Below are 12,986 nucleotides of genomic sequence, written 5' to 3'. Positions count from 1 at the left end.
TTCATGTCATAGTGTGTTTTATTGCATTCAAATACACCGGACTGCTATGACAACCTAATTTCACCTCGGGAATGAATAAAGTCATCTATCTATCAATCTATCTATTAAATCTAACCCAAATAAATTATGTAACTCAACAGGCATGGATCAATAAACTCAGATGATACATTTTCAGAATATAGTGATAAACCAGGTTTGACCCACAAAAAGCAGTTTGAAGAAAGTCTTTAAACTTGATCTTTTATATTTCCCTGCTCTGATTAAATCATCACCAAACTTGTCCTGTTAAATCCTTTTAAACTGTAAAAAAACAAAAACCCTTCCCTCTCCTGCTACAAGAACCACTGAGCCAAAACCAGATTTTAAAAGTGAATGTTCTTCTGAGATGTTTTAAACTATGTTTTACAAAAGACTGGTCTGCACAGTCAGCTTTTGCCACCCAGTCATCTTAACTGTTTTATTGAGAACATTTAAATAACATTAGAACTAAATGTGGTACAGTTTGGATGCACACGGAGGATCCCAGCAGGTTGTATGAAGGTCCTGATGCAGACACACAGTGAGCTGTTTTTCTTCTCTTATGTACACTGAAGGTGCGGCAGCGGCCAGTCGGTTAAAAGTTGATGGCTTTTCCGAAGGAGGCGGCCAGGTTTGCTTCCCTGAAGGCCTCCGACACCGTCTGCGGGGGGGGGGAAATAAACAGAAGGCTTATAAAGACAGGAATGAAAGGATTTAGCAACAGTAGAAGTCAGGCAGAGTTGCTACTTAAATGTTTGTGTATGAACGGTCAAAGCAGTTTTTAACTTATTTTCTGCAGTATGTCTGGTATGAACAGGAGTCAAAAGATGCAAAGCAGTCAGTGTGTCTGTTGAATTTGAGATCTTTAGTATCGATAATGTTTGATAAACATGGTCACATTTCCCAGTCCTACAGACGTTATCTTAATGTTTGTGTGACGCCGCACGACGTACAGGATGGGCGTGGCAGACTCTGGCGACGTCCTCACAGGAAGCGCCGTACTCCATGGCCAAAGCAGCTTCATTGATCATCTCTCCTGCCCCCTACAGGCAAACACGCAAACAAACAACATCTTGAAGCAGTTTTGAAGACAACATTTGTCTTTGGCTGCAGCAGCAGTGAAATCTGGATGTCTTTTCATCCACAGTGAAACACATCAGAAAAACAAACTCAAGTTTGCAACATGCTTATGTGGCCTGCACGCTACATGTTTGCATGTTATACTAACATTGCAATTGTTAGCAAGGCACAGTTCTAATTTTGCACTCCTGCTAGCTGTGAACATCCTAACAAGCTATATTTTACATTAGCACATTAACCCCCTGGAGTTGACGGACATGCTGGCGCGTCCTTATAACATGACCAATTTAAGATGACGTGGCTGCAAGACACAGCCTCAGCCTGTTTTAATTTGTGTCAAAAGTGGGGACTTCAAACTATATACAAGTTTTTAAATGTTGTTAATATGTCAAGTAAAACCCGAGTTATGATAAACAATACACGTGATGGTTTTTCCTGAACATTATTTTCACCTTTGCTGCGTGTTTGGTGCAAGTTTATGCAAGAACACACAGTAAACACCGGCCATTGTAAGGAAACATGACAATCTCTTTCCTATTGGTGAAAAAAATGCACCACAGGAACCAATCAGAACACATGTATGGCAACACATGGCATTTTGTCTCTATGGAAAGTTGTGGGAGAAACGGCAGCGAACAAGAGATTATGATTGTGATAGCGCGTTTTGAGATTTGAGGGATTTGTGACATTTAGCGTGTTTGAAGTGTATAGTTAGTGTGTAGTGCAGTGTGTTTAGTGTTTAGTTTTGTCGTTTTTCTGTTTTTTGGAATGACACAAATAACTTGTGGTGTATTTTATAGTGACACCTGATTGTGTTGAAAATAAGTTGTGCAAAAAAACGCCTGAGGCATTTACTGCATTTTAAGGTAAATCGTTTTGTAAAGGTATCGTTTGCTACATTTGTACATAATTTTTTTGAAATTTACAATTTATATTTAGTTATAAAAATGGTTCGTTAAACATGTTTGTGGTTTTCACAGTAAAAAAATTCAAACTTTTTCCCACTCAGATTTTATATTTTTAGTGTGATTTTAGGTCCAGTGTGTTAATATCGTATGTCAAAATGAAAAAATAACAGTAAAGTCACGCTTGTGAGGTTGTACTAAAAAAAGTATACCAATCAAGGCAAGGTAAACCATTTTTAAACTGAAATATAAAGGTAAAATCAAAAGTAGTCAAAAATGGACAATAAAACACGACTCCAGAGGTTTAAGAACCGATATTAAAATATGTTTACAGGCTACACTTGAGCTAAAGGTTGCTCAAGTGCATCTAACTAAAATGGCCACTGTACAAAAGAAAACTTTTCCTCTGCTGACACCTTCAGGACAAAGTGCAGTTTCTTTCTTTTTTTTTTTTTTTAACCACAAGTGATCAAAAATTCAAAACAGCATACTGATTTGTTCTCTGGTGTGTAATGCGCATCACAACCACATTGTGACTTCAGTCACAATGTCAGAATTAAACTCCAGCTAACGGAGGGTATTTTTCCACTCCAAGCGGTCTTCTTACAGAAAAAATAAACAACGAATAATTTCCAGTGCAGTTGCAAAGGTGGAGATTTTGAATCAGGCCGCTCTGTATGGTGGGGGACAAGTACAAACGCGCTGCATATACAGACAGGTGTTGCAAATACAGAAATGCACTACATATAAGTAAACACGCAAAAGGAAACACTGCAAATACAGAAACGCACTGCGTATAAGAACGCCACATGTAACGTAACGGCCACAGGTGGACTTGAATGCTGTGAGAAGGAAGGCTGCGATCCGCTCTTCTTGTAGTTAAACACGGAGCAACTTTCTGCTCTGAAATTGATTGCGTGCACGGTCAGGTGCTTCACCAAATCAGCCGTGTTACTGGCCTCCCTACACCCAGAAGCCCTCAAGCATTTTAATTTGAATAGCAGGACCAGCTGAAAAACACTTGAGTGAGTGTGCAGACACTCAAAGGTCAAGATGACTCCACACAAGTCAGATTAACTGCCAGAAAAACTGGAAATGACGGTGGGTCCTCTGTTAGAGACTCTCATTCTGATAAAACATTTTTGGTTAGTCATGTGTGGTATATGCAGCTCTTACAGATCCAACAATGTGAGCTCCCAGCATCCTGTCCGTCTCCTTGTGGCTGAGGATCTTGACCATACCGTCAGTGTCGGCGTTGGTTTTGGCTCGGCTGTTGGCTGCGAAGGGAAACTTTCCAACTTTGTAGGGGACACCCTGAGGAGGAGAGGAGCAAAGTGCCACTTTAAAACCCTGATGGACATTCAAAATGCAAAACTCAAACAGAGCAGACTTCAGTTTTGTCCTATCAGGCTGATTCGGCTTCAGATGCCATCCATTTCTGGTCCTGGATGTGCCTTTGTGTGAAGAAGTCACCTCAGATTAAGAACTTTAGTGCTATTAATAAGAACGAAAGTTAGTCTGTCGTTATTAAAAGTTCAGAGATGAACCTCTGTCCTCGCTGCTTGTGGTTTAAATAATGAACAAATAAAACTTAAAAAATGCTAATTGGAGCTTCATAATGTGGGAAATTTCTCTTTTTTTTCCCTATAGCATAACTGCTGTTGCTGGTCCAGAGAGCATGAGCTACAGCCTCCTCAAGACCTGCGCAGAGTGGAGTACATCTTCACCATGAGCCTGAAGCTGGGGAGAGTGCCACAGCTGTGGAAAACATCCTGTGTGGCACTGGTGCCAAGGATGCCACACCCCAAGGACCTGAGCAGCTACAGGCCAATGGCACTGACATCTCACATCAGGAAGGAGCCCCCTCGATCCAGTGCTGGTGGTGGAAAAGAGAAGGCTGATAGCCAGGCTGTCCTCTCTGCTGGAGAACGACTCCCACCCCCTGCATGAGATTCTGACAGCACTGGGAAGCTCCTTCAGTGGCAGGCTGCTTCACCGCAGGTCCTTCCTCCCTGCTGCTGTGAGACCCCATGAGTACACCACAAACTGAACCTCAATAAGTTACTGTGCAAAAATCCCCATCTCCCAATGCAATACAGTAACTTTTTTTATTGTTTACAATGTAAAAACTGTGAAGTACTGTAAATAATGTGTGTGTTTCAAGTGTTTTTGTATTGTATCTTTAAAAGAAAAAGTGTAAATATCCCTGTATATTTTACATTGCATATCTTTTACTTGACCTATCTGCACTTTTATTTTGCTATCGTTGTGCTACTGTGACAATGAGAATTTCCCCACTGTGTGACGAAGAAGGCCCATCTTAGGTCTTAGAACGCGTAAAAACTAAAAAAAAATACAAACTCATTTTCCAGTGTGGAAATGTGGAACCTGAAGTACAAATACTTCAAATTGTTACACAGATTATTACACAGTGGTGCAGTGCTTAGCACCGGCTTCCTCCCACAATCCCAAAAACATGCACATCAGGTTAACTGGCTGCTCGAGGTGTGTTGCCAGCCCTGTGACTGACTGGCGACCAGTCCTGGATGAACCCGCCTTCCACCCGTAGTCAGTTTGAACTGGGCCCCCCCCCCGACCCTGACGGATAAAGTCGTATAGAAAATGGACGGATGGATGTCACACAGTGGATAAAGTAGAATCCATGGAGGGTTTTTTTTTTTTTTTTTAAATACTGCTTTACTGCCATTTTTACTGAATAGTGAAACAGAGGAATACTCCTTCCACTGCTGCTCACTGACAGCCAGGAGAAAACAAAGCTGATTTACATGATTGTTACTGTGCTGAGAGGCCACAGCTCAGTGACTGATCAGTCTCTAAGTCAGGGCAGCTATAAATCAATATGTCTGCGTGCTTCACAGTAAAGAAACACCACAACTATTACCTGCTAAAAAGCACACGCTTCCCTCAACATGTGAAGCTGGAACATGTCTAACATGTCAACTGGTAAAGGAAATGATATGTCAAAGTTGTGTGTCTGTCACTGCAAGATATGATGTGACCCTATGATGTTTGTGACAGCCAGCTCACATCCTCCTGCTCTTCTGGTTGCTCCTGAAATAATCATGGCTGAGTTTCATAAGTAAATTAAAAGCGACCTTCATGATGAGTCACGGCTCTCACCTCCTCTTTCAGCTGCTCCTCTGTCTTGCCCACCCAGGCCACCTCAGGGTGGGTGTAGATGACGGAGGGAACACAGTTGTAGTCGATGTGCACGGCGCCACCAGCCATGCCCTCAACACAGATGATGCCTTCGTCCTCGGCCTTGTGGGCCAACATCGGCCCGGCAACCACGTCACCGATCGCATAAATACTGAGGGGGAGGGAAAAACAACAACAGAAACAGAGAAACTCAAAGTCTGCTATCCTTCAGTAGCTTTTATTCAGTGTTGTCTTTTTTAAACTTTGATGGGCTACACTTTCATGCATCAGAATTTTATTTTTATCAACAATTTGTCATATTGTTTGTCTTGTTACACGAGTTCCATTTCCATTTACTGCACTTGAGGTTTCTATCTGTGCTCACAGAGTGATGAGGCATTTCTGCTTCATCTAACATGTGACTGTTTCAGCTCATTGACTTGCTGTAGGAAGGTGTGTGACTATACGGTCTATCAGAGACAACCGACAGCTCACGTCTGACAGGCCAGGCTCGAGGTACCTGGGTACTTTGGTCTGGAAGCGGTTGTTGATGGGAATGCGGCCCCTGTTGTCCAGCTCGATGCCCACAGACTCCAGACCCAGGTTCTGGGTGAAAGGTCGTCTGCCGATACAAACCAGCAGCACGTCACAAGTCAGAGTCTCGTTTTTCCCTCCGGCTGCTGCCTCCACTCTGAAACACACCAACACACAAAGTGACAAACGGCTTCAAGAATAGACATTTCAAAAAGACTCAACAAGACTGACACCCAAACAGGATGTCAGGAGTGTGGTACTCACGCCACATCGATCTTGCCATCAGGCCTCTTGGTGGCTCCCATGACTTTGGTGCTGAGTTTGAACTTAAGGCCCTGCTTCTGCAGGATGCGCTGGAAGTTTTTGGACATCTCCATGTCGATTCCCATGCCGCCCACATGGCCCAGGAACTCCACCAGTGTGACTTTGGAGCCCAGACGATGCCAAACTGACCCCTGCAGGACAGGAGGATACACACCCATGTGAATTATAGGCTGAGAAGCTGGAACAGTAAAAAAGCTGCTGCCAGAGTTTACAAAGACAAGAAGGAGAGGTGAGACAACCAGAGCTTAATTTGTAGGTCAGTATACGAGTACATCAGTTATATATACACTGGGCCATCTTTCTGATGACTGGCTGGGTTCTGGACTATGATGGGGCTAAAGCAGTCAGGGGGGGTACTGACCAGCTCCACTCCGATGACTCCAGCTCCGATCACAATCATCTCCTCTGGAACTTTCTTCAGAGACAGAGCTCCTGTTGAAGACACGATGGTGTCCTCGTCAATCTAAAATGAAACACATTTCAACATGTTTAAACACACACTTTCTTCATATATTTAAACAGCAACAGCTAAAACTGATTAGGTGTAATATGAGCTGCTGAACACAACAAAGCTGTTATGTTTTAACTTTGCATAGTTTGCCTTTAAATTTAGGTTACGTTCAGGACAAACTTTTTCTACAGAGCCAATCTGATGTCACAGTTTGCATATTATAGTAATCTCACAGCATGCACTTCTAATTTGACCAAATGCATTTAATCTTCAGAAACAGGCCTTGAATTCCAGACCTGGATCCCAGGGAAGGGCGTGACCTCGGAGCCAGTGGCAATAAGGATGTTCTTGGTGTTGATGACCTGCTCGCTGCCATCTGCTGCTGTGGCCGTCACCTGGTTCTTACCGGACACCCTTCCAAAACCATGGACGTGGGTCACCTGAGGGGAGCAATGACACGCAATTATCAGCAAATCAGATTCTTTATGAGATGTGATCAGTCATAGTTAACGAGTGAACGAGGTCTGACTTTATTCTGTTTGAACAGATGTGCGATTCCTCCAGTCAGAGCTTTGACCGCCCCGCTCTTCTGAGCCATCATCTTCTCCAAATTCAGCGAGATGCCTGAAACTGACGGAGAAAGACTTCAGCTTTACTCTGTTTGCAGAATGTCAAATTAAATTTACTACTGAGAATTACATTGTTATGTTGGTTCTTAACAAGATCAAACTAGAGTCTTGTGAAACAATAACGTGACCAAATTGTCATGATACAATATCACTGAATGACCATCAGCCCTATTATTGATTAGAACATGTGCAACAACAAAAGAAGACACTGTATAACAGAAGAAAATGTTGATCAATTCAACAACCAGAAACAAATATCAGCTATTTTTGATAATCAGGCCAGTGATCAGACATCGTCTGGTTTTAGCCTCTCAATAAGACAATTTGCTGCTCATCTTGTGTACCACTGAACATCTTTGGGTTTTTGATTGTTGGTCAGACAAAATGAGACGTTTAAATATCAGTTAAATGGTGACCTGAAATCTGGGAAACTGTGCTGAACATATTTTGGTATTTTGTGGTAGTTTATTAATTTTTCGGACAGAAAGATCAGACTTTTCTTCTTTAACTCTGCCAGATGAAAGTCGTCAACCTGACAGGCCTGAACTGCGTGGCTGAGCTACAAATAACATTCCTTTAAAAGCCAGTGAAGCCTCTTACTTTCAATGCCTCTGCTTTCAAAGTCTTTGCCATGAGCCATGTGGTACAAGTAGGAGTTGTTTAGCAGAGCCTGCAGACACAGAATATTATTCAGATTTAAATATTTGTAATCACATTTATCATGTATGTTACTGTTTCATGTGTCGTAAATTCAGATTAGTGTGCAGTTTCATTTTGCCTGACTTGAAAACACATTTCTATAAAATGGAAAAGATTTGCAACACAACTGTTACTGCGAAGTGAGACGCACAATTCTGAGAATAAACATTCCTGTATCTGCTTTGTAGGATATGTTTCTGTTTTACTGTTGGATGAATCCTAAAGCTGAAGGCAATAGTACAAAGAAATCCAGAATGGGAAGAATATCATTATGTGCTCTGATTTACTGTCAATGTTTTCTCACTGACATTTTTACGTGGTGACCACAGTGAGAGAGTCATGTTTTAGACCAAGTCACAGTACAAGAACAACTGCATTATGGGTACTTACATCATTAAAGCCTTGGACAATCCGCAACTGTTGATCAGTTGATTATTATTTTTCGATAAACTTTGCTTAATTTGAGTAGAGGAACACTCCTTTGAAAGACGTTGTGACTGAGTCTTCAGCTACAAGTCAAGTCCCCTCAATGTTCTTTTGGGTCGTCTTTAATTCACCAGAAACAACATCATCTTTGCTGCCCCAAACTGTAATGTGCATTTTCTTTTAGCAGGTGACACTGTTCTACATGGTCCTGTCTCTAGCCCACCTCAGAGTATCTGGCCTCAAACTGTTGAATGTCATAAAAACTTGGGACTCTGGTTGAATACTAGGCTCATAACTATCAAGAAATGTGAAGAAGGTCAAAACTGTTTTTCTGCATAGAAACAGATCACAATTTTCTTCTTTTACTTTTCTTTAATGGGCTGAAACATTATTGTACAATCTACAGTACTGTCCACACTTGATGATGGTGATATTGTATCTCTGGAAGCTTCTGTCTCAATACCACATATGACAGCTGAAACATTTCTCACCAATATGAAAAGGTGGGATGTTTGTTGTTCACAAACAAAAGGGAACAGCTTTGTATGCTGTTTATTAATAAAACTGTACAACAAAGTTTCCTCTGCTGTCTGGTTAAATTTAATTTTAAAGGTCACACTTGAATATATATGTAATAAAGTTTCCATTTTTTGCACCCCCGTCCCTCTTAAAAGTGAAGTAAAGGTTTATATTTTCTTTTTATTTTTAAACTGCTCACAACCTTCTCTTCATTATCCAAACATTCTGATCAGAAAGAAAAGCAGATTATTACCTTGGAGGGGATGCAGCCAACATTCAGACACGTCCCACCCAGGGTGGTGTTTTTCTCAACACACACAGTCTGTAACGGCAAAGACAAACATTAGAAACGAGCCTGGGGAAAAGACCTGTCTTTCACCAGAAAGGACAGAGAGAAGAAAAGCAGACAAAAAAGCAAACAAAAAACAAAAAAAGGCAACATAACAAATCAAACTTTGGCTGCGATTGTTTTTACAGCTCTGCAGGGTGGAGACTTTTGGTTGTTTTGAAGCACAATGTTGTGTTTATAGAAAGTTATAGGAAGTCTCAGCCATCTAATTATGATAAACCCACTTCCACCATTTAATTGCCAGGAAATACACTATATTACAATATTCATCAGATTTATCAGTATTACCTTGAAGCCAAGCTGTGCAGCTTTGATGGCAGCAACGTAGCCACCCGGACCGGAGCCCACCACTGTGACGTCTGCATCAACTACAGAGAAGAAACAACAACAAATTTTATCACGACTTTCCAACAGCAGCTAAGAACAAACAGATTCAACAACAGAGAAACATCAGCCCGCACTTGAGACAAATGTAACATAAAATACTGTTTCAGTTTTGATGTCAGAACAAAGTCTGCTGAGATCTCTTGTGGTGTAGAAGCGTTTTAACAAGGCTTTTATCGTGAAGTGAGCACAGCAAGGAAGATCAGTCAATGCAATTAGCTCACCAAAAGACGGTTCGGGTCTACATCTAACCCTTTTTAAACAACTGGAGTTATAAAAACTGCAGGTTTTGAAATGCCGGTCACTTAGATATTTAAACATGTTATGTTGGCATGTTAATGTACTTGTAAGATTTTAAGCCATGCTGTAGCTGATCATGAAAAGGAGGTGACCTGAAACATCCTGGTTGGTGTTCTCCTCTCTGTGTGGTCAAGTTTTGTTTACAAATAATGCCAAAAGGTCCAGGTAGCAGAAATCAGTAGATGTAAACAAAACACCTGTGTATTATGAAAATATAACTAAAGAGCAGTAATATAGAACTTGCCATGATGATCGGGGGAACGTTTCCTGTTACAGGTGATGTCACAGTGTCAGGTCTTACAACTGAGGACAACGTGGTAACTTATTTATTTTACTGAAAGTCCCATTGAGATTAAAATCTCTTTCACAAGAGAGACCTGGCCAAGGTAGCATCCACAAATCACAATATATTAAAAATCAATCAATAACACATTACATACTTAAGTTTTTTGGTGTGGCACTCAAGGAAAAAAAAAATCACATGCCTCCTTTAACACATTAGTAATTATGCCTTAAATTTGTCAATGGATCTAAATATTATAGATTTAGACTCCTTATCCAATTGGAGCACAACACTAAAGGTTTTTAGTTTAAAGTCTCATAAGCTATAAATCCGTTTCTTTTAATGACTAGTTCTGTTCACACTCATGAAGTTAACTTCTCCATAAAAACAACTTTCAAACTTCTAAACATTAGGCATTTACAAAACACTGGTTATAAATGATCAATTCATACTCAATCAGTAGTGGCAACAGTAATCAGTTTGACATTAATTACAAATGTTGAAAATGTGTTCAGTAGAGCGCAGAATAGTTCCACGGTCTGTCATTTAATATATCATAACAGTATTTTCCTGATACTGGCATGGAGATATTTAGGGTAGGTATTGTAGTGAAGCAAATGATGTCTGCTAAAAGTGCAAACAACGATCACGGGTCAGTCTTAAGTTCAAAGGAGAACACAGCATTTATGACAACTGAAGATTTACGGTCCTCGTACTTGCTGCTTTGTCAGCGTAGGTTCTGACAGACAGAGCTGCAGCTCCATGCAGTTTGCAGGGAAGGTGGTGGTTGCGCTGTGACATAAAACAAACATAGTCAGAAAACATGTTAACCAGGCTGCCAGACACGAAGCACTCAACAAAAAAGGACTCGGTGGAAATTACACAGTATTTGAAAATGTACTCTCACTCCAGGATAAAAAACAAACAAACAAACAAACAAAAAACAAAAACAAAAACAGTACATCCACTGTTTGTTTTTAACTGAATTCTGTTTCTATTGGTGGCTTGCAAACTGTTTAACACAACCTTTTAATAACAATTGACTCCAGAGACTAAAAGGATCAAGGTGAAAGTGATCAAACTAGCTACACTTTAAATCAAGCCATTTGTTATCTGATTTTCATCAACTACAAGAATACAATTACAGTTAATACCTGAACTCTCAACATTACATTGCACAATAGGTTTAACAATAATTTGTTCTTCAATCGACTGCACACTGAGAACAACTGTGTGAAAAAGATGTTGAGAGATGCAGAGTTAGCTGTAACGTCACAGTTAAGGAGAACATCGGATTTATTTTAGGATTTATTTCTGTATTTTGGGTGAGGCTAAAATCGGGTTAGAAAATGGATAAAAAAGGGAAATGAATATTTTCCAGTTACTACTTTTACACACAGAACAGATCTCTTTGGGGGAGTCACACTGTGTAGTTAAAGTGAACGCTGACTGAGTGAAGTCAGTGCAGGCTAACGGAACCAGCGACAGTCCATCTCCTCTCTGCTTCAGCGCTAGCTGCTTAGCAAACATGTTTTCGAACTGCCAGTTGACATAATATGTAGTCTGGAAACTGTAGTGATGACTACTGTTCTTCAAATGATAAGCATAATTAGTAAGATTATGCTATGTGTGAAAGAATGTGCAAGCTTCTCAGCCTCCGACATAAGCTGCACAGCGAGGTGGGTAGCCACTGCTAACTATCTTAACTATCTTAGCATGCTAACGTCAGTCGTAGGGAGAGAGCCGTCACCTGTACTGTGCACTGTGTTTGGTACTTCTACTACTTTGGTTCGCACTCTTTAAAAACACATATTCTTTGAAAAAAAGATTGTAATATGTCAACGAAATAACTACCAAAACTTTCTTATGAAATGCACTTTCCTTGTTAACCGTGTAAAAACATTCAACGACTTAAGTCGTAGTTTTATTTTAGTAGAGATCTTTGTTAATTTTGTTAATGCCGAATCAACAAACACTTATTACATTGGGCAACATATTATATACATATTAAGCAACATATAATTTTCTCAAAAACAACTTCGAATTACAAGTTTTTCCATTGGAATCTGGCGTGAGTTCTCTCCATACGATTGCACCAGAGCTGTAAACTGACCAGGCCGGGCCGCAGAATTAATGTATCAGTATTTACGGGACGAAAACGTAGTGAAGACAGTTACAGACAGGCCCGTACAACATATGCTGCTCAGTATGTTAATAAAATCCATCCTTACCGTGGCCAGACAGCGGTATAACTGAGTCCAGCTCTGCATTTTGTCTGTGTCCCCTCACAGGATCTGTAACCTACAACAGGCCGTCTAGCCAAGGACTCCCGTCATTGCGCACGCGCACTACCAATTCATTGAAAACACGCCTGTGTGTCGCCTCTTTATGACGTCTACGATATAAAGACGGTAAAGGATTCTAAATTCTAATAAAGTGTAAAAAAGTTAAAAGTGTGTAGTGAAGTGTGTTTAGTGTGTAGTGCAGTGTGTTTAGTGTGTAGTTTAGTCATTTTTCTGGTCTTTGGAGTTACAAATAACTTGTGGTGTATTTTATTGCGACACTGATTGTGTTGTACTATAGCTGTACTGTAAATTACTGTACAATAAAACGCCTGACGCATTTCCAGCATTTTAGGGTGAATAGTTGTAAATAACTTCTTGTTTGCTAAATTTGCACATAATTATTTCAAATTTACAATTTATATTTGCATTCTACGTTATAAAAATTGTTCGTTAAAAATAAATTTGTGATTTTCACAGTGAAAAATCAAACTTTTTTCCACTCGGATTTTACATTTTTGTGTGATTTTAGGTCCAGTGTGTTAATACAGTATGTCAAAATGAAAAATTAACAGTAAAGTCACACTTGAGAGGTTGTTCTGAAAAAAATGATACCAAACAAGGCAAGATAAACCATTTTTAAG

At 40.2% G+C, this 12,986-nt stretch overlaps 1 protein-coding gene across 1 annotated transcript; it reads right to left on the bottom strand.

Annotated features, from left to right (window-relative positions):
- Positions 1-425: 425 nt before the first annotated feature.
- dldh (dihydrolipoamide dehydrogenase) lies at positions 426-12,447 on the bottom strand. The gene is made up of 14 exons (XM_046394318.1): positions 12,292-12,447; positions 10,777-10,852; positions 9,382-9,461; positions 8,998-9,066; positions 7,701-7,770; positions 7,001-7,101; positions 6,768-6,911; positions 6,382-6,483; positions 5,961-6,151; positions 5,683-5,853; positions 5,145-5,334; positions 3,180-3,317; positions 972-1,061; positions 426-679 (listed from the first exon to the last, which is right to left on the bottom strand). Exons 1-14 carry the CDS (start codon positions 12,328-12,330, stop codon positions 614-616), a joined length of 1,527 nt encoding a protein of 508 aa, XP_046250274.1. The 5' UTR covers positions 12,331-12,447; the 3' UTR covers positions 426-613.
- Between the last annotated feature and the right edge of the window lie 539 nt (positions 12,448-12,986).

This window comes from Scatophagus argus, chromosome 7, assembly GCF_020382885.2.
Source record: "Scatophagus argus isolate fScaArg1 chromosome 7, fScaArg1.pri, whole genome shotgun sequence".
Taxonomy (NCBI): Eukaryota; Metazoa; Chordata; class Actinopteri; family Scatophagidae; genus Scatophagus; species Scatophagus argus.
Note: the sequence above shows the minus strand (reverse complement) of the source record. Positions and strands in the feature narration are given on the sequence as shown.

Bases quoted from the DNA above. Each gene is read 5' to 3' on its own strand.
- dldh (XM_046394318.1), bottom strand. From the start codon at position 12,330: ATGCAGAGCTGGACTCAGTTATACCGCTGTCTGGCCACG. The intron at 3,318-5,144 runs GTGAGAGCCGTG...TCTCCTCCTCAG, and splicing joins AGGAGCAGCTGAAAGAGGAG to GGTGTCCCCTACAAAGTTGG. The intron at 680-971 runs GTACGTCGTGCG...CCCCCCCCGCAG, and splicing joins GAGTCTGCCACGCCCATCCT to ACGGTGTCGGAGGCCTTCAG.